This window comes from Cariama cristata, unplaced genomic scaffold (genome assembly GCF_000690535.1).
Source record: "Cariama cristata isolate BGI_N322 unplaced genomic scaffold, ASM69053v1 scaffold45684, whole genome shotgun sequence".
NCBI classification, from domain to species: Eukaryota; Metazoa; Chordata; class Aves; order Cariamiformes; family Cariamidae; genus Cariama; species Cariama cristata.
The window spans coordinates 450-22,022 of record NW_009612120.1 but is presented as its reverse complement, the minus strand read 5'-3'; the positions used below and the strand labels follow the sequence as shown (position 1 = coordinate 22,022).

At 45.5% G+C, this 21,573-nt stretch overlaps 1 protein-coding gene across 1 annotated transcript in view; it reads right to left on the bottom strand.

Annotated features, from left to right (window-relative positions):
* The window catches only part of LOC104157033 (dedicator of cytokinesis protein 11-like), a gene marked incomplete at its 5' end in the record, with an annotated part of 30,966 nt that extends 10,815 nt beyond the window's left edge, over window positions 1-20,151 (bottom strand). Inside the window, 15 exons of the mRNA XM_009698473.1 lie at window positions 154-260; window positions 1,703-1,760; window positions 1,846-2,061; window positions 3,779-3,892; window positions 4,556-4,738; window positions 9,853-9,990; window positions 11,841-11,956; window positions 12,619-12,761; window positions 13,287-13,334; window positions 13,843-13,909; window positions 14,020-14,131; window positions 16,117-16,220; window positions 16,524-16,599; window positions 17,301-17,417; window positions 19,973-20,151. Coding sequence (XP_009696775.1) covers window positions 154-260; window positions 1,703-1,760; window positions 1,846-2,061; window positions 3,779-3,892; window positions 4,556-4,738; window positions 9,853-9,990; window positions 11,841-11,956; window positions 12,619-12,761; window positions 13,287-13,334; window positions 13,843-13,909; window positions 14,020-14,131; window positions 16,117-16,220; window positions 16,524-16,599; window positions 17,301-17,417; window positions 19,973-20,151 — 1,778 coding nt within the window. The remainder of the gene's footprint in view (window positions 1-153; window positions 261-1,702; window positions 1,761-1,845; window positions 2,062-3,778; window positions 3,893-4,555; window positions 4,739-9,852; window positions 9,991-11,840; window positions 11,957-12,618; window positions 12,762-13,286; window positions 13,335-13,842; window positions 13,910-14,019; window positions 14,132-16,116; window positions 16,221-16,523; window positions 16,600-17,300; window positions 17,418-19,972) is intronic.
* Window positions 20,152-21,573: the final 1,422 nt, after the last annotated feature.

Here is a 21,573-nt window from a genome sequence, read left to right as displayed (position 1 = left end):
GAAAATCCTTCAACCCAGATTTCTCTGGGGAAATTGCTGCAGAACAGTCTTCCTTACACATGCCAGCGCACAACTATCATTTGTTAGAGCTCACGCGAACAAAGTCTAAAACTAAATCCTAATCAGCTATCAGTCTACACTACAGGACCTCACCTCACTGTAATGTACGTCCATCATCCCACCATCTTCTTTCATTGCACCTTCTTCATCAATGTTGGGAGTGATTTTCCTGAAGGCAGTGCATCCACTGGGGAAGAGTTCTGTAGCAGACAAAAGCAAATGGATTAGTGGAATAACATATCTCAAATGCATCATGCTTTAAGGGCTAGGGAAGCAGTCTAGCTGATGGTGAAATCCTACAAGTATCAGGGGACCTCACTCCCATTTTTGCTACTGATTTTCTATATTAGACTGAACACATCAGAACCTCCCCAGCCAATTGCCATGGGAATCATTCCTAGTACATAACCAACACCAAGCACAACAGATTTCCCAGTGTACTATCTGGAAGTCATCTTTGACCAACCTAACTGGCTGCAACCAACTGAAAGTCAGGAGAGAAGGACAATTGCACAGAACATGCAAGAAAGCTATTGCTGGATGCTGGAGAGCTGGGTGGTAAGCGAACAGGATTGTACACTCCTAGCAGAAAGCACAGTTATGTCCCCCAAAACTGAGTAGTTCAGCCTTTACTGAACCCTTTCCAGCCTACATATATGTAAAGAGTGCTGGTGACAGAGATAACACAACGCATTCGCTTGATATTCCTTTGGATTTGTTCCTCCTCTTTTTTAGAAGTTCTTCTTTACCACTGGTTGTGGTGAGCAGCCTCCAGGGTACAAAGAAAGAATTGCCAACTTTCAGTCCTCTCCCCTCTGCAGCCACGTGAAATGTTTATATGTACCAGAAAAACAAGTCCTGATTTTTCCCACTTAGCCTACACAAAGCACACAATTTGGAGAGACTCCAAGCCCTCTGAGCAAGGCACTTAAGACCTTCCCAGCCAAGGCAGCACATGTAATCAGCTTTCATGCAGCTTTAACTTTCTGAAACATTAAGTGTCCATTTCAGCAATTACTCTCTTACGTGGAAATGAGAAATGAGGTCAACATATCAACTGTGGAACAGGTATTTAAAAGAAAATCTGCAAAGTGGTGTTACTTGAGAACACACGAGTTTGTCCTTCCTTCCTGTTTTGCATCAAACCACAACACTCTCTTTTTTTCCGATTGTTCTTTACATATTTGTATAGTTAGGCTATACTCTCATTTTTTGACTGAATTTTGACTGCTATATTCTATAGTTTTCTGTACTGCCTATAGTGATACTTCTGATGAACACAGTGACAGCCAGTTTTCAACATGGGCTTCCCCTGTGAGCGCATTTGCTAATGTAAAATACAACTGAACATTTAAACCGAAACATGTGTCAGTTCTTATTTCACTCAGCAATGTGCCAACACGAATGCCTAAGCAGACCTGGCCAGCCTAGTAAATGCCTGTGTATGAACAATTGGATTCCTTTCTTGAAAAATACTCACCATCTTCTAGCTTTATCCACTGTGGGTTTTTTTTCCTTTTTAATTTGTTTCTAAAATATCATTTACTAAATCAAGAGAAACTTGTCTTTAAAAAGATTCTGATCCCCCCAAAACCCATCACTGCATTGTCTGCCTCGTGCCTCCCAAACAGCACACACTTACTTTTCCTGTGCAGAAACTCTGCAACGAGGGCTGCTACATGAACGTAACACATGGCTGCCTGCAAAGTACAAAGGGAAAATTAAAACGTCATCTGTACATCTGTCTTGTTGTGCACTATGTATGTTTTTAATTACATGAATTACCTCGGAAAAGTCTCCATTTTTCACATGTATCTTTGCCATACTGTCCAGCCATGTTTTCCGGAGCTCTGGGGTACTTGCATAAGACTTGGCTAAACTATACTGTAAATCTATTAGCATTTCTGGATCCTTTTCATGTTCTTTCATTTGAGCGGTAGCCATAAGCACTGTACGGATTCTCTTCGTCAAATCTTTGACTTCAGAAGGAAAAGCAGTTGCCTGACACAAAACAAATCTAATTAGAAGCAAATACAGAAATAAAAAGTATTCCAGGCTTTGCCAAAGAAAGACCATCGCTACCCTTTCAGCCAACACTCCACTTACTACCAATTTGAAAACGCCGAGGACACAGGAGATAAGACTAACTAGCTTTTACTTATTGAACTCAAACGGCATACAGTGTACAGTATTTCATATGCAATTGGAGGCATTTCAATCTGGGCACTCACACGGCCAATCTCTCCTGGTCATGCACGGTTGCCCAGTTGGCTGTTCCCGTGCCACAGTGAGGCAGGTACTTTGGCATCCTGAGGAGCTGGTGTGAGAGCGAGACAGAAGTGCTCCGTGCATGCCAATGTCTCAAGATGTGACTGTAAACTACATCTGAAGTATTTTTCATGTCATTCAACATCCAGCTTGTTAGTCTCTGATGTGGTCACTCTTCAATTCCTAAAGTACCAAAGGCATTTGTAGAGTTTCCCACCACAGGAATGTAATAGAGAAAGAAACACAGTCTGATCCCCTGCTTGGAGCAGGGCTGTCATTGAGTTAGAGCAAGGCTTGTCTGGTCAAGTTTTATAATCACCAAGGACAGAAATTCCACCTGCTTTCTGGGCCCTGCCCCAGGGCAGCACCATGTTCTGGGGAAATAAATTTTTTCTTTAAGTTGGAATTTCCCTTGCAGCAACTTGTACCCATTGCCTCTTGTCCTGCCACTCCACACCTCTGAGAAGAGCCTGACCTCCTTGTCTCCATAACTTCCCTTTCAGTAGTGGAAAGCAGCAGTTGGGTCCCCCCTCAGATTTCTCTCCTCCATGATGAGCCTGGCTCACGTTCCCTCTCCTCGGGCTCCTGCTCCCTAGCTCTCTCTGTGGCTGTGCACAGCATCCTCTCCAGTGCATTGAAATCTCTCGTGTACTCTTGCACTTACGTAAGTACATAAACTGGATATAATGACGGTCTCGTGATGTAAAATATGAGCAGCAAAGTATGGCTCAGTGAAACACTCATAATCACCTGTGTACAGAACAACACTGAGGTTTTTGCCAGGTATATCCAACTATAAATTTGTTATAGCACAATTCAATACCTAACTGAGGTGTTCCCATTCCACCTTTAGGTCACAGGATAATCACGGAACTGGAAAAACGCTTCCCATTTTCCTCTATCCTACCTTGGCAGCCATACTACTTGCAATGGAGCAAGCTGCAGTGATGATATATTGTTGGGTAGAAGCTGTTAATTCTAGTGCAAAGACAGACAATTATTTTCCAAAGAATTACAACCATTAATCTCCATGAAAGAGTGCTTTCTTAATATTACTGACACTCAATTAATTAAAATTAATTCCTGCTAATTATTACCTTCAGGCAACAGAAGTACCAGAGCCTCCCTTGTCATCCCTCTCAAAGCTGGAAGTTCTTGGAAAGCTCTTCAGAAACCCTTGCAAGCAGCACAATTTCCAAAGCATAACCTGAACTGCAGAGCTCCCTCCTCTTGGCATGAGGCCTCATGGATGGAGCATGACCTGTCTTTGCAGCTGGCCCTATTGCTGTTGGCATAATGCTTGTTTACTGAGCAAACACAGCCCACTATGAGCTTATAAATCACAGTTATAAACATTAGCCTTACGCTTAAACATGATTTCCTTCAGCGTGTCCCCAGTCTTGCATTACTGGCTGATAGCACATGATGTGATTTAGTATCTCCAACTTACCTTCATAGGCCTGTCACTGTTTGCAAAGTTGTTAATGATGAGCAAGGAGTCCTGAAATCTTGTTCCACCGCTGAGTGCCACATCTGCTATTAATTGGCTCACTGCAATTATTATCTGTTGGGACAGGATAGGGGCTTTATTCAAACAAACCCTAATAGAGGAGTTTTATTGTCATAGTTACACAAATTGCTCACAGGAAAATATCATGTCTTTCCCACAATGTAAGCAATGGTTGTTGTGGCTTTGCAGTTGCATCTCCCAGGACAAATACTCCCCAGAGGACCAAACTACTTTGCTGAACAGCACTTTCACAGAATTAACAATATAACAATTATAATACAAATCCCTGTTTGTACAGTAATTACCTTCTTTCGTGATTCATTACAACCCAGATGGTATTCACCTGTCCCACTAGGCATCTAAATTTGCTTCAAAAAAAACAATGCTGCAAAAACAGCTCCAGGAAAATCCCTTCTCCTGCTTCAAAGGCAGCTCTTCTTGCTGTCCTTTCCACCTCTGCTCAGCTAGCCTCTGAGGCAGAGATGTGTTTTGTGTCTGTGATTCTAAAAACTCAACTGCTTGGAGTACTTGATGGCAGTGTATTTTACCTAAAGGGCCCTGGAAACAGGAATTAGGCAAAGCCTGGAAATCAAGAGGATTTTTGTCCATATAACAACGGCAAGATCCTCTGCAGATATGAGGTGACATAGTTATATTGATCTATCTGTTCCTTAAACCTGAGGCGTCCTGCTCTCTAGCTTTTCCCCAGTCACTGACCTGAAGATGTGTTCTCAGAAATGTTCTCCTTTTGGTGAACTCAAAGTTATTTCTCATCAGCAGATACAGAAGAGCTGAGGCTTCGTTCCTTGTGGAGGACACCTTGGAAGTGCAACACTTCAGGATCTCGTAGCAGAGGGCAGCACACATGTTCACTCTTCCCTTGAAAAATGCTGAGGGAAACTTCACAAGAAGCACGCAAATATTAGAAAACACACTACTAAATTATACCCACAGGGCTCAGATAGGCAGGGGCGTGGGGCAACACACTGGGCTCCAGCCTGGACAGCCTCAATAAAACTTCTGCCAGAGTTCTGAGCCTGAAAGTATTTGTGGGAACGAATTCAGGGCCTATTTTTAACCATGTTTCCTACAGCAATGTGAACTTTGCTGTCATACTTTTTGAGGATATGCTTGTGTACGTCCATCTATCCCCTCCCTCAACAACTTTTGGGTTCATTGCAAATTCTCACCAAATTGGACAGACAGAAGTTTTACGTACTTACAAAAGCCACAAAACCCAGCAGTGGAGCAGAGAGGAGCAGTCCCATGGACATTCCCACCATCTGGGACATCAGAAAATCCACTTGAGCCCTCCCAGAAGTCCGACCTTGCTGGGAAACATGACCTGTGATGCTCACACAGCTGCTTCTAAGTGTCCCCCAAAAAAAAAGCCTCAAATCATGCCTGCAGGCCCTCAGGAATGCAAACAAGAGACTTGCTTGTCCCAGAGAGCCTAAAATACACAGTGATCTGCTCTGGCCCCCCAGATGGAGCTGGCCCCAGGGAGCAGCAGGATCAAGCCAAACCGCAGCATGAGCTACCTCAGTTAGCAACACGGCTCAGAGATTTGCAGCAGGGTGAAGAAAAGCAGAAGGGGAAGACCAGCACCCCATACTGCCGTAGCCTGTTTATCACCTTACCAAACACCTACTTCCGAGCACGTCTGTGGGGACAAGCTCAGCTGTGCCTGAAAAGCAGATGGCTGCAGAGGTGCCCTGCCCCGGCGGGCAGCAGCCTGCAAGCAGGGCTCGCTGGAGCGAGGACCACCAGTGCGTGTGTCTGTCTGGCTGCGGTCATGAGCGGTGGCTGGTGGGAAGGGGGCACCATGCTTGGCTTCCTTCCACCTTGGCCACAGCAGGCGGGGTGCAGGGAAGCAGAACAAGGAAGAGTTTTGGGCTGGCACGCAGCCACCTCTGCAGGGACCTGGCTGGAGAGGGGTGATGCCAACACCTCCTGGAGGGAGCGGAGGCTGTTCGGGCATTACAGAGCGGCACTCTGCTCCCTCTGCTGAGGCTGGGGACCAGCCCCAGGGAATTTCCTGGCACAAAGAGACAACCATGTTTTCTATTTGTTCAGAGAAAAGATTTGCTCAGTTCATTCAAAACCCAATGGTCCTCATGGGGCACGGTCCATGAGCTACTTCTGTCTGCTCCACTACCTTCTCCCTGTGGGAGATGATAGTAAATACTGTTAATAGTATTCACTCACATCCTCTAAGTCAGAGCCTGGAGCTGTTACCGTGGCCCTCTACTCCTTGCATTAAGTATATATGATTCAGAAAAGCTTGTAGGTACTGCTGTGGCCACCACCATGGTGTGCTGGTGAAAGGGTCTCAAAACAGGAATCTCAAAATAGGAGCTGTGCCTAGAAAGACTACACCATTGGGTTTACACCGAGCCACACAGGTTACAAGGCAGAATGAAGACACTGACCAAATACTTGCTGTTCACTGCCTCTGGCCAAAAATATTTTCAGAAAAAAAAGTTAGAGAAAGAAAAGAAGCAAATAAACATCATCATAACACAAGACCAAGAAGATCACGTGTGCACTCGGGAAAGGAGCTATCAAGTAATTGCTGCCTCTTATAATGCAATCCTTCTCCCATAGTGAGATGGGGTCATGCTCAGAACTTGGTTTAGCCCGGAGCTGGCCACAGTGATGTGTGACTGGGCATGCACAGGCAGCACATGGGCACCCAAGAAGATACGGCTGGCACTTGCTCTCAGGAGGGACCACTGCTTGCTTGCAGAGGCTTTTCAGACATTTCCAACCCAATGCTAGGGAGAAAAGCTTTGCTTGGTAATCAGCTGCAGAAGCCCAAGATTCCTCTCTGCAAGCTCCCCTCCACACTGCACCAGCTCTGGAGGAAAACCTGTGCCCTGCTCATAGGGAACCTGCGTCCCCATGCAGCTCTTTCTGGAGACCGAGCCCAAGCAGATGCAATGGCTCCTGGTGCCAGGTTTGGGGCAGCAGACCCAAGGGTGTACGCCTGCTGGAGACCTGGCCAGGTGCTGCCTGCGGCTCGCCAGCTGGCAGGAGAACACAAGCTGGGGAGAGCTGTGAAACAGCACGTGTGGCGATTACTCCGCGTGTGCTGGAGGAGCACATTTCTGATCCAGCCCTAATACGAAGGGCCAGAGCAGGAGTCAACGCAGCGAGCAGCTCCTGGAGAGGCCTTAGCACAAAAGGGACATGAAGGCAGGGCAGCCACAGAGGAAGGCAGGACACGCCAAGTACCCTTCACAACTGCATGGGAGGCTGTAACGATGCTGCATCCTGACAGCACTAATGGGGAGGGACGGCACAGCTTGACATGGTCGGGGGGAATTGCTAACAGACAGGGAAAAGCTTCCCAAATCGGCTGTGGCAGGAAAGGAGCAAGGCTCTGCTGCCCTAGTCCCTCAGAGCCTGGGATTTGTGATGTCTCTAACATGCCCTGCTACTGTCAACGCATTGAGGGACAGGACGGGGATGGAGCAGGCAGCTACATGGGGTTTCCATTACTCTCACATCCACATGTCTGCTGGCACATCACATGCCCTGCTCTTTAATGCAGGGCAAATTATCTCAGCCCCTTCCTCTGTGCATGCTTTCCTTCATAACCTTTAATTTCAAGACCATTCCCAAGCATTTATATATGTATTTATCTGTAAGCAATGCTCTAAAAAGAATGATTTACTTGTTAAGAAAACCTAGAGTATAAAACAAGAGCAATCTAGCTTTTGTTGCTTTTTCCCAGCTGGTAAAAGAGAGGCAGCTTTCTTCCCAAATTCCCAGCACACATGCTTGCAAGTCGGATTCATTCTAACACCAAAGCCAAACGTGCAAACAATTATAGAACTTGTTTCTTCTTTGCTTTCTTGCGAAATTTCTTTTTTTTTTTTTTTTTTTTTTTTTTAAGTCTTTTGCCTATCAAGTAAACAGATTTAATTCAGAAAGAAAGATATTTTTAAGATAGATTTTGGGATGCATAATAAATGTCAGGAGTTTTTTCCCCTCCAGCAGCAATTTGCTGTGACCCTAGATAATAGGGAGATTCTTTTCATTATAATTATTAGCTACAGAAGGCCCTAAAAATGACAAATTGTCCATTCTAGCTGCGTCAAAGGTACAACTCACTTTTTGTTTTCTTGAAGTTCACGCTAATTTATAGTTAACAGTGATACGCAACCCAAAACAAAGCAGTGCAGCTTTCCTATTTCAAAATAAACTTGCAGGAAAACTTGCCATCCTTGCACTTGTCATGAAATGCAATGACCTCCCCCCCGCCCTCCCGGCTCTTTTATTGTCACTTTGGGCCTTAGAAAAGCCGGACGTAAAAGGAAGTTTGGAACTCATGTGGTTATGGAGCTGGCAAAGAAAACACTTCCTTATAGATACCATCTGCTGGGCTCATATCTTGCTTTTACAGAAGCAACACTGTGTCCTGTCATAGGGGAAATATGAGAAATTAACTGAAATCAATCTTTCATATCTTTGAAGACCTACGATGCCAAATTCAGCGTGGATTCAGGCTGACATAAATCCAAAAACACGACCCCACTGCCCATCCTTGCAGCATCCAAGAACGCAGCCTGTGTTGCTGTAATCTGCATTTTGGAAAATGAGCGTGGAATCTCTGAAGGGCTCCAGGTTTTGAAGGCTGATGGTGAGATCAAATTGAGCAGGTGTGCAGGTTTGGCTTCACATTTAAACAACCACAGAAAATTTGCCAGGGAGGTAAGGAAGGTCTCTTCTTTACTATAGGCACAAAACAAGTATTTCTGGCTAAACAAACTTTTGACTAGTAAGGGGAAGAGATGTGCAGAGATGGTGTCTGAGTGGGGTGTGTGCAGATCTGCAGCAGGATGGATCTCAAGGCTAAGCAGATCACAGGCAAGCAGAAAACTGAAAAGAATGGTAGAGCAATAAATGTGTATTGGATCCTGCAGAAAAACCTGAGTGATTCCTGCCAGTGCCAGCTGCCAATCTAGCAGGCTTTAAGAAGCCCTGTGGAAAAGCGTCTTGTAGGAGACCATGCTGTCTGGAGCCAGACAGGTAGCTAGCAAGACTTCTGCATTTTCTACTTCTCATGTGTTTGCTTAGGACAAACCAAAATTCAGCCTAGACATACTCATACCAGCTCTTAGCTTTGCTGCGGGGTTACAGTAAAATGTACGTAGCACAGACCTTTTCCACCTTTGAAAAACAGTTTAGCAGTCTCTTTCTTTAATCAAACTTTGCTTGGCAACTACTGCAAGACCTCCTTTGGAGGTAAGACTTTGCTGCATATCATTCACATACTGTGCTCTGCCTGGCTGCAATCTCACACCACATGGATTTACCCCATTAATGAAGTGCTGCATTCAAGTGATTTGAGAGGTTTTAATTCATTCTGATTTTATTCTAACTGTGCAGCTTGGAAGGAATGGAGTTTGCATGTACATCTGGTCTTAAAAATGTACTTACGAGAAGCGGCAGGTTTTGACAAGCCTGAAGAGAAATGTCAGCAATAGCATCAGTCACTGCTGTTATGTGGTCAGCTGCGGCTTTGATGCTGCTTGAGCTCAGGGGATTAAACAGCCTTGCTGCGTACCAGGACTCAGAAAAGTGTAGAAAGAGGTTCAGCAAGTACTACCCTCTTTCAAACGCAGTGGGAGAGGAGCAGATTGTCAGCACAAGTATTATTCAAGCAATAGCATTGTCAGCAATATTGACAGTTCGGGGTAAAGATTCAAGAAGCAGTAGTTTTCGGTCAAAGATATATCAAGCTTTAACAGCAGTTTTGTGACCAAGGCAAGTGAGGGAATTCCTCATGATTTCTCCTTCTGTTTCCTGATATCCAACAAATAATAAATGATTGTTGAAATAGATAACTTAACCAGGGCTGTTTTTCAAAACAGTGAAGAAGTTGTTTTCTAAAACACATCTCCAAACAGCACAAAATATCAGTTTAACAGGAGTTTAAGCGTACTGGTCTCTTCTGTCATACCTATATAAATTCTCCTGCACCTTTGGAGTCATGTATTACATACCTTGCTAATGAAAGCTCTCAGAGAGGCAAACACATGCTTAAGAGCTGCTTCTGACTGCCCATTTTTGAGAAAGGCCAGATGAATATCAAAAACCTTCTTCATGAGTGGATTGTGGCCATCGTTGCTTAAAAGCTGGGTCTGGAAAGCAACAAGATAATTTATTTTGCAAAAATGTTGTGCCTGGAAATGACAGAGATAATTTTCTATAATTAATCACATCAATTCTTAAGCCAGATAAGGAACAGGGCCTTCAGTAAAAATATAACAAATAAATGTGACAACCAGTACAAACTTACACTAGTTGGTCAGAGGCTATTTTTATAGGAGAGAATGAAACAAAAATTTTTTATCACTTTTGCATCACTAATTCCAAAAACCTGACTCAATAATCTGTACAACTTTCACCGGTTGCCTAGAGTTATCTTAAATAAAACAGGCTGTTACCAACATAACTATCACACTGTTTTTTCCTTTTTTTTTTAATTTTTTTTAATTTGTCTGGACAAGTGTTTCATTTGCAGCCCAAAAAAGAGAGAGAGAGGAAAAAAAAACCCCACAGACTATCACATCTTTTCACTGGATAGATTTCTAGCTGTAGTAAGTCATGATGCTTCCTTTCTCTCCTCAAAGTTTTGACAGTTTGTGCCTTCTGGAGATATGATAAAATGGAATTACTTGGAGAAGATTAGTACAGTTTGGTGTCAGATTTATCTTGTCTGTGCCTGCTGTTATCCTTGCAGCCCCTGCGCAGGAAGCCTGGTGCATCATGGCCACCTAGCAAGGATGTGGATGCCCCGTATCGATAGGAGATCAATAGTTCCTATCTCATTGCCAGTCCAAGCAATCCTTGGGCTGGCTCAGATTTGTCTTTTGACATCCCATACACATCTTGTAGCAGGACAAGTTTAGGATCCATACTTTTTAACTGAACTCATGTACTCTGACAGTAAGAACAGCATCAGCACTTGTACTGCACTATAGAGCACACTTTCGTGCGGTGACACCATACAACCATAAAAGTAAAGCAGAAGCCCATTAAAGCGGAAGGGAATCCAGTCTATCCTGTGGTTTGAAAATCACATTGTTTTGTGGTTCAGCCATATTCAAAAATAGGCAACTGAGAAAGTCAAGCAAGTTTTAACTCTTGCATCTAAATCCTTCTGCTGTTGCCAGACTTTTAAGGAGTAATTTAATGTATGCACCAGGATGGCTTTTTTGCTCTGTAACAGAAGCAGAGGATGTGATCACCTTTCTCTTCCTGTTGCTCAGTCCATCTAAAAAGGAAATCTTCATTGTGCCTACTCTGAAATCTGGACCTGTTCTTTTGACATTACGCAAGACACATTGCTATATGCAGGATTCCTCCAACCACACTTTAAGGAAGAGCTTTTCTGGAACAGTATTTCAGTATTTTGGTGTCAGCCTGGAGTTCTCTTTACCACCGGGGCTTTGATTCTCATACATAATAATGACTGCCAGGAGTATGAATCACTATATGGAGCAGAAGACTTCTACCAGTGGTACTGGTCCTATTTGAACTGGTAACCACACCTGGAATGCCTCAGCCCCAGAGACATTCATGTACAGAGATTCAAAGAAATCTGGGCCTTGCTTCTAGGCAATTTATGGTAGAAAACAGTGACTGTTCTAAGAATGCTAGACCTTCATTTCCCTTTCCTCTAGTCCCTCCTTTCTATATGATGTAAATTTCCTCTTATTCTATTTTTGTAATGCCTCCACTCATGATATAACATCCACGTAATTTTCTCTGGTCTTGCAGTTTTGAAGAAATTGCAAGATTGCCTAAGTGCATAATTACTCTGAGACACTGTGAAACACTCAGTGTTTAGGAAAATAAACAAGCTGCAAATTATTTGCTTTCGTAAAGCCTTCCATAATCCGCCACTCTAGGAGAATGGATCACCAAAATCAGCATGCATGCAGAAATACACACACTTTTCTACAATACTTTTGATTTCAATGCTGACCTTGAAACTCTGAGTGAAAAAAGAGATGGTGTCCAGTACTGTCAGGCATACTTCGGTGGCAATATTGCCCTCCAGTAATGCCTGGTGCACAATATCTGCTTCTGAGGTGCCTGCATCTGTGGACGGAAAGCAAATCAGGAGGAAACAGCGTTCAACACTCCAGCTCCCACAAGATCTAAATGCTGATATAGATAAGGTTCTCCCCTTGCACGATACTGGATTTGGGAGATGAGGTAAGAATAACAAGATGCTGAATTTGCCAGCACCATTCACAGAAGTTGCCTCAGCCTGATGCCAACCAAGAAAACCAATGTCAGTATTTCCCCTTAATCTCACTGTCTTTAAAGCCAGACAGAGAATGAGGTGTTCAAGTCGTATCCACAGAGGGGAAATGGCAAGGTGCTTCAATGGGGCAAAACTCACCCACATGGGGAGGCTTAGAGCAGATCCTGGCCCAGGTCTCTGCACAGGGCAGCTCTCCTGCCTGCCCTGCTCACTACCCAAACCACGGCACCACCTGCACACACACTCAGCCAAGGAACTGAGCCAAGACAGCCGAGAGGAAAAAGCCACACAAGTCCTCAGTCCCAGGGGTGATTTTTAAGGGGCTGACTTAAATGTTACCCCCACCAATCTAGGAATGTTGCAGGGAGGAGCGGTAACCACTGTAATTCTGCAGTTTGAATATCCTGAAAAAACAAGCAGCAAGTGGAAAATGGCTACATGCAGTTTTCAGGAGGCTAATACTCCACGGTCCATCTCGCTCTGTTGTACATACTGTGGTTGAGAGTGAAGGAGGTCTCCAAGCTGCCCAGATGCTGGAGCCGCACCTGCATCCCCCCAGCTCTGCTGCGGAGCGCTGGCATCGTCTGGGATTTCCTATCAGCTCCTGTGTGCTTGGATAACCAGGCGTCATGCACCCTGCAAGGGGAAGAGAAGACTGTGGGTTTGGAAAAGCAGCAGCGTCCGCACCACTACAGAATTACATGAGGCACCAGCATGGACACCTGGCCTCGCTCCAGCGTACTAATCTGGTTTATCCTGGACAATCCCAGCAGGACTGACCAGGCTACCCTGGTCTTGCCCGTGCCAGGTGGCCCCAGAGCTAATGAAACAGCAGTGCTGCTGCTCCGGGAGCAGAGATGCAGCCGTGACTCGTGTCTCACCTGCAGCCGACTGTGGGGGACACTGCCAACCTACGTAGGCAGCCAGGAGCGCCTGGGTCTGGGGGTCTCATGCAGGAGCTGGAGGGGAGGGAAGGGGCAGGGTGCTAAGACGAAGGGACTCTGCTCACAGCATGGTGCTGAGCAGAGTCCCAGGTCCACAGGCTTCCTGCCTGCTTGGGTTTGCCCAGCGTGGGTGTGCACGCTCCCTTCCTGCCTCGGCTGCGGCAGGGAGTACAGGGGTGCCTCCCCCACCCTGGCCCCAGATGGAAGAATACAGTACCTGGCAATATTTCTCTTCCCCACGTATCTGAAGTGAAATAAACACACCCTAGAATGAAAAGAAAATAGGTATCTGCTACAGACCCTGCAGATCAAGTACAATCCAGAACATTTAAAATCTACCGTGTCCTTGTCTACAAACACACTCCTCTGTACATGAGGGTTTGGGTCTGTATTTACAAGTCACTTGACCTCACACCCTCAGTTTCCAAACCCTATGGCACATTCCTGTCTCCTTGCTCATCTGTTCCACCAAACTCGCTGCAAAGCGGAGGTTGTACCGCTTACAGTGGGAGGCTGTGCCGTGAGCTCTGCTCGCCCATGTGTGGTGGAACACCCTCTGCACAGCCCGGACCGAGCACAGGACACTGACACTTCACTCTGCTCCCTCGATATAACCCGGTTTCTCCTCAGATGGAGGAAAGGCATTTCATTACAACCTGGCCAGACACCTCCAGTGCTGCACCCTCCAAAGCACACCGCACTCATGTCTTCTTCTTGGCCAACGCTGCCCGCACAAAGGCACAGTGTTTGTATTGCAGCCTCATGATACTCACTCCAGAAGCACAAGGACATTGATCAGCTCTTGGGGGGAGAATTTGTTCCAGTAAGCTAAAAGAGTATCTGAAAGAAAAAACAGTGCACTGAGATTTAAAAAAAATTAAAGGGGGACCAAAACTACCTGTGATGGTCTCTTGTCTTTCTGGCTGCCTCAGTGAACAAGAGCCACCAACCTTCAGAGATCATCTTCACAATGTAGAGGTAGCACATCAGGAGTGTCCGGATCTCAAATTGGTCCAGGCGGCTGCACTGCGACATGCTGCTCCTCGTGGAGCTTCTGCGGATCTAATGGGACACAGATGTGATGTGGAGGCCAGTGGCCCTGGGTGCCTGGGCTGTGCCCGAGTGGAGCACGGGGCCAGATGCCATGCAGCATGGGCACAGCAAACACAACACATACCAGATGTGCCAGCATTCCTCCTGTTCCCCTTACATGTGCATCCGCACAGTACCATGCTTTGGAGACATCTCATCCTTTGGGGATGCTCCCCATCCACTGATGAGCAGCCTGGAAATCCAGGACACATGGCCAAATGCTTCTCTGCCCAGAAAAAAAATATGTCTGGGCAGAGAATGATGGCTTATCCAGCAAAACGCATGGCAGCCCTGCTTTCACTTCCCCTGCTCTCTGCAGCGTCTAACCTCCCAGACATTTCTGAAGTCATTTCTTGTCAAACAAAATGGTTCATCAGCTGTCACAGTTTAAGCAAGAATCTAACTTTCTGTTAAAGAACGTTCACTTCAAAACAAAACGTCAGTTATTAAAAACCCAGGAAATTTCAGCTTAAGAAAAGAACTTTTTCTCCCCGCCCTGATTTTTGGAAGTGTCTTTTGTTTTTCCTCCTAGTGAATCCATCTGTGTGGGAAAGGCTTGGGCATTGTGCGGTGGAAAACACTACTTCTAAAGCATTTCCAACTTTTTTTGCAATCTCTGTGCTTGCCCTAGCTGTATCCTCTGACAAATGGGTGCAGGACACTTCTCTTAAAGCTGCGCCTCACATGTTTGGACAGTGATCCACAAATCTTATTTGTTGTTTATTCTGGGACAAGCTGTGGATATGAGTCATAATAAAAGGGAATTAAGCATTCAGTTTAGAGTTGGAGACACAGTGCTATAGCCAGAACTTTGCTGTTGACCATGCTAAACTATCACGTCAGCACACAACTCACTCCAGGGGAACCAGTGATAAGGAACGTGTCTGCCTCTGTAGAGCAGCGTTAAAGCTGTGCTCCTCCACATGGCATTGCTTTTACACGGTTTTGCGGATATTGCATTCCCCAACAAAAAAAAGCTATTTTCAATGATGCTGAAAAACTTACTTTCAAGGACACAAAAGAGGATGTCTAGCTATGGGGAAGAGCTGAGCTGCAAGAGATAATGCTTTCTGCAAACCTCGCCAGCAGGGTTGGAGCATATGCTCAGAGCTTTGCTGAGTATGAACAGTTTGATAGTCAAGTGTTTGGCTATACTTGGTCTTGTAGCTTCGTGATTCATGTGGGAGGGCTTGAAAGGCCCCACCTCTCCTAAGCACGTCAGGACACAGCCAGCAGGAGCCCAGATAATCTTTGCCTTGCTTGTTGTAAGGGCCAAAGTTTTTCAAGATGCATCAATGATTCATGCCAACCCAAGACATCCAGAAAGCGCCTTGAGGAAAACCAGGGGCTGGTTTGCACAAATACCTGATTTCCATGCATGCAATCTGCCAACAAGGAGAGTACACCCTGTCTGAATAGTAGGGTCAGAGCTCTTTGTGGTGTGACCACGGTCACCTTCTGCAAGTTTGGGGCTGTGGTTATTAGCCTGTGCTGATTTTCCTACAAACACCTCATCTTCTCTTAAGTCAGCAGTCACTGGCAATCTCACATCATGGTGCTTTGCCTCCCAGCTGTGTGTGGAAACCAGTTCCCAGCACCATGCACTGGGCACTGGCCAGGCTTGGACCCATCCATGCACAGGGAGCATGCATGAGTATGGATAAATGCACCATGGGAGCAGAGATTTTCCCCGTGGATTTTGCCTTTCATCTTTGATAAGCAATTTGTCAACAGTTATATTTTTAGCTCAGAGATGTCTGAAGAGAGAAAACATACCAGACCCGCGAGTCTGACCTCCTCTGTTAAACATGAATCTGTTTGTTTCCAAACAGAGATATTTATAAGCTGGCTTTTGAAAGCATTACCATGGGGAACTCCTTTTCCCTTCCTCTTATTTGATGTAGCCCACAGACTGGTGCAGTGAGCACTGTTCTTTCTAACCCCAGATACGTTACATTTTCACTCTGATCCGGGGAACTGGTTGCCCCCTCCGAGTTCAGGGATCCTTTTGAGTCTTCTCGCTTTATTGCATGCCCGTTTGGAAGTGCTGCTCCGCAAGCTGGAAAAAAACCCAAACCCCACAATTAACCCCTTTGCACTGGCACTCCTCAGCATATCATGGACAGTGAGTGGAGGATGAGATTTGGACAGCACAGATTGGGCTTCACAAAGCTCCCATGTCAAAAGCTGATTAATCTGGAAAGGTCAGTTGGGGTGACACCATGTCCAGGCAAAAGCACACAAACTTTGAGAGATCTTTTGGCAGATGACTATTTCAGGTTTTGGGTAACGCGTTTTGGGGCCTGGTAATAGTTACGTTCAAAATAAATGGGAAAGTTAAAGTTTTGAAAAATTAATTTACCTGGATCTTTGTCTGCAATCAGGCTGGATCTATTTGAGGGAGATGCAAAACTGCACATGAATTCATCCCTGGATGCCTGTAAAGCAATACAAGTTTTTTTTTGTGACCAAAGGAATATAATACCTAATCTCTTATAGAAGAGAATAATAAAATAAAAAAAGGCAAATTAGAGCAGCTTTTAAAACGCAGATGAAAAATAATCTACTTCCATAACAAGGATATAAATGACTTGGGGAGGAGTACAAAGAATAGCAGAACATCCTAAAGTCATAGCAGTTTTTTCCCTTTTGTTTTTCATCATTTGAGTTGAAATTTTGAATTGTTTTTCTCAAATATGTTTTTGTTGTTGCTGTTTTGCCCCAAACAAGGAGGAAAGCCTAGTCTGCAAGGCTAAGCCTGCCTGGGAATCACACACAACCCTCAGGCAGACAGGCAACTGCCCAGAAGAGCTGCTGGAGTCTGAGGCTGAGCCCTGTTGCAACTCATTGCACTTGGAGGGACGTACCTTACCTCACGGCACTATGCATACTGTAAAGAAACACGTTAAACAATAGCAAACAAAAAGGCAAAGACATTGTACCCAGCGCTACAGACAGAACAAAGTCAAAAGAGAAGCCAAATGAAAAGAAACAAGCATATTACAGGGCTGTGGGGAGAAGAAAAACACACTTCTTTCTAAAGCCAAGCCTGGCTGCAGGCAGTGGAAGTTGCACGGGGGTGTGTGGGGAAAGGAGGACCGAGGAGGAGGGCAAAGAGGCATCGCTGGGCTTTACTCACGGGGCTGGAGGCGGCTGCGCAGGAGTAGAGAGCCTCGCGGCTGGCCACTCGCTGGAGGTTCTCCAGGAGCAGCCCAAACAGCGGCAGGTAGAGCTGGGCTATTTTGGCCTGCTGGTTCTGGAAAAAGACAGGGAGAAAAATGTAGGTGAGAGCCCAGGCTTTCAATGGAGTGAAACAGGGAGTCTCTTGAGCCAGAACACATATACATATATATATAATTTTTTTTTTCCACACATTGTATATGGTGTCTGAGGACACGGGTTGGGTTGGCTTCTCATCTCCACTTCCAGAGCTGTCAGGTAGGTATTACGCTTCTAGCTTCAAGCTTGGGACACTCAAGGATTTTGGGGGCTGAAAAACATTCCCAGTCATACAGGATGTGTGACAAACTAAATCCCAGATTTCCTAACTCTTTAGCTGGCACTTCACTCGCATAGCTTGATTTTCAAGTGCAACGCCCAGGAGTAATGAAATAAAAACATTTGCTCCTTGCCTTCCAGTTAAACAGTTTGTAGGAACAGATTAATTTGGATTAAGTGACACAGATCAAAAATGGTCTGGTTGACGTTTTCTAAATGCAGGGCTCTTTTACATCAAATTCTTTTTTGTTAAAAATTTATTATTCTGGACTTGACAGAAATGTTAAAAACCCAGAAATTTAAGGCTTGTGAATTGAATGGCACATTTTGACTACTAGAAGAATCCAATTTTTTCTTCTGATTCAGTATCACAAAAGATAAAAGAAATATTGAAAATGCCCATGGGTTGAGAAAACCCTCTCTCAGCCATTGACGGAGCTGGGGTTTCCTTGGCTGGAGTGAGACTGCAGCAACAGACCCTGCCACGCTCAGCCTGTCCTGCCCGTGCCACGATTTTTTGCTTTGGTGTCTCGGGACACCAGGTGAGCATCTCACCCTGGCTCCAGGCAGTTTCCTGGTCACGCAGCTGGAGCACAACACATGTACAAAACTCCAGTGGGACAACTTTAAGACAGGTGGTGTTTTTAAGGAGGCAGGGAGAGTGCTGCACCTCGAGGGGGTAAACAGCTCCTGAATTAGTGTGAGGATTTTCAGGCACCCAGAAGAGCAGAAACAGCCTGTCTCTGACCCAGTCTTGGCAGAGAGCTGGCAAATCTCTCCTCAAAAATCAAGTCTTGCCAACTACCATGGGCTGCAGTTTTTGTTTCTAGGCTGTGCAAGTCACCACGGATCTTCACGGCACAGAAAAGCAAACCCACCTCCCGCTCAGCCCTTCCAAACAGAGAAAGAAGGGAGAGGAGAGAAGCTGGCTCTGGGACCAGGCAGAGCGCAGGAGCCCTGGGCACATTCGGGTCACTTCTCCCACCCTTCATGCCCAGGAGACTATCCACACTCCCAAATAAAACTCAGGAATGCAGCACACTAGAAGCAATTTGAGGAGCTAAATTCTAGCAGAGGCATGTTTTCAGCCCAGAGCAAGGACAGGAAGCGTCTGCACAGGCAGCTGGGCACTTTCAAGGATATACGGGTCAGCAGGGTGCAGCATCAAGAAAGAAAACAAGCCCATCTCCAGGCTGTTTCAACAATACCACACGCTGAACCTCTGACCAAAGTTAGCTTAAAGCTACCCAGCAGAAACCCAGCATCTCATAAGAATCCACAGATCCTCTCCTCTGATTCACTGATTAGTAAAACACGCACCTGACTTGTAACAGAGATCAGTCCTGTTTCCTAATTATAGTATATTAATGCAGGATATTAATTTAAACTCAAGACCAGAAGAACATTGATGTTGCTTAATTTTGTTGAACAGCCTCTCAAGTTCCTTTATGGCTCAGGGCTTTATTATAGAATCATAGAATGGTTTGGTTGGAAGGGACCTTCAAGACCATCTAGTTCCAACCCCTTGCCATGGGCAGGGACACCTTCCACCAGACCAGGTTGCTCAAAGCCCCATTCAACCTGGCCTTGAAAACACTCATCCACAACTTCTCTGGGCAACCTCTGCCACTGCCTCACCACCCTCACAGGGAAAAGTTTCTTCCTAATATCTAATCTAAATCCTCTCTCTTCCAGTTTAAAGCCATTGCCCCTTGTCCTATCACTACAGGCCCTTGTAAAAAGTCCCTCCCCAGCTTTCTTGTAGGCCCCTTTAGGTACTGGAAGGCTGCTCTAAGGTCTCCCCCGAACCTTCTCTTCTCCAGGCTGAACAACCCCAACTCTCCCAGCCTGTCTTCATAGGAGAGGTGCTCCAGCCCTCGGATCATCTTCGTGGCCTCCTCTGGACTCGCTCCAACAGGTCCATGTCCTTCTTGTGCTGAGGACCCCAGAGCTGAAGGCAGTACTGCGGAGGGGGGGTCTCACCAGAGCGGAGTAGAGGGGGAGAATCCCCTCCCTTGGCCTGCTGGTCACGCTGCTTGGGATGCAGCCCAGGATACAGTTGGCTTTCTGGGCTGCAATTTTCTAAATACACAGCATGAATAAGAGCGCTGCAGTTATCTGACTGTATTGTTTGTGTTCCTAGATAATTTCTCAGAGCTATTACTGTTATACCATAACTATCAGTTACTTACAACAGTTCCCTAAAAAGTAATGAGACTACCATTGGTGCACCATGCAAGATCTAAAACTCTGAAATGTTTTTTCATAAAATTCAAGAACATTAGGTTTAAAAGCCAACAAAATATGCCTGACCTTGTGTTGGTATCTGTTGTCGAAGGCATGCTTTATCAAGAGATTTTTTAAGACTGAGATGGCTGTATATCTGATATCGTAGTTGTCCTGCAAGGCAACAGAGGCTTCTCTGAGAAGCATCCCCACCAGGAAATGATGTCTGCAATACTCATCAGTTAAACTGTATTCAAGATTTACATCTGAAAGAAACAGCAAAGCAATAGTTAAGGAAACTGTTATGAGGATCTGTTCAGAGCAAGACATATTGGTCATGTAAGCCGCAAGTCCAGTTCATCACTCTCTCTCCTGCACTGCACTGATCTTTCAATAAAGCCTGAACTGACTACAGTTTTCTCCACCACTGAGTTAAGACATATCAAAGAATTTGGCATCTTCCAGTTCAGGCTGATCATTAATTTCAGCCCTCGACATTTCAGCAGCAGCCAAAAGAAAGATTTCTGCAGCGTGATGCTTTACAAAGCTTAGCACTCCAAAGAGTAATTTGTAAAGTCAGAGATGGATGAAACAGGGAAAGACAGCATGACTTACTGCCTTTGGGGGTTGCTTTGCTCCTGACTGGGGCTTATCCTGTAAATCCCCAAACTACCCAAGCAGCTGCGAGAGTGGTAATGGGCAGTGGAGACAGTGCATTTATCATGGTCGCCCAGCCCTAGCAGTGCCATCTGTGCAGCTTGTTCCACATCCTCCATGAAATCTGCATTCCTTCTCACCAGGTCAGAGAGCAGAGAAAAGGCAAATAATCCTGCTGGGATGAGGGATGAAAACAAAGACATGGTGCCAAGTGACCACCACTGCATCCTCCAGCAGGTCACACAGCTGAGCATTCCAGCCCCGCTGCAAGGACCAGGGAGCCAGGGCAGGGTTCCAGGCAGCTGCTTGCCAGAAACTGTGAGACTCCCTTAGCTTCCCATCAGCAGATATTGAACACAGCTCTTTAAAAGCTGCACTAACTGCCAGGAGAAAGGCAGCTCAGTACCTAATCACCTTGGTTAACTTAACTTGTGCCCTGCATCTCACACAGATTTGGGCTATATACTGTCATGAAAGGAGCAGCTGCTACAAGGGTAAGGCATCATTTCCACTGACGTGCCTGGATAACGCGGCAGAGAAGCAACAGAGACACAGATTTCAGTGCAGGGTGCATGTGCACTCGGGCTGCTGTGAATGACCTTGCCCTGACACCATTATCTCTGCCAGGCAACTCATATACCTAATCAGAGCCGCAACAGGCACTGTTTGACTGTTGCTTTAAGCCTCTGAGAGGGATAACCCCAAAGCTGTGCATTCTTCCCCCAAAGTGTACCAATGCTGTGTGCTCAGCTCAGACTTTTTTTTTTTTTTGAAAACCCCACAGGTGTGAAAGATTTTCTGCAGTAAGGCAGGGTGCATACACACAGCTTTGAAAATCCCAGCCAAAGGGTTCCAACAGCTCTGTGGCTGCAAAAGGTATTTTTAAGTTTGTTGATTCATAAGTAGCATTTACTGGTTTGTGAAAGTCTGATTCAGAGGAAAGAGAAAGCAATCTGGAGCATTATCTAGCCTTCATTGTTAGTCATGTTAGCAAATGCCTAAGTGTCACACATCATGGTTATTTCATTAGT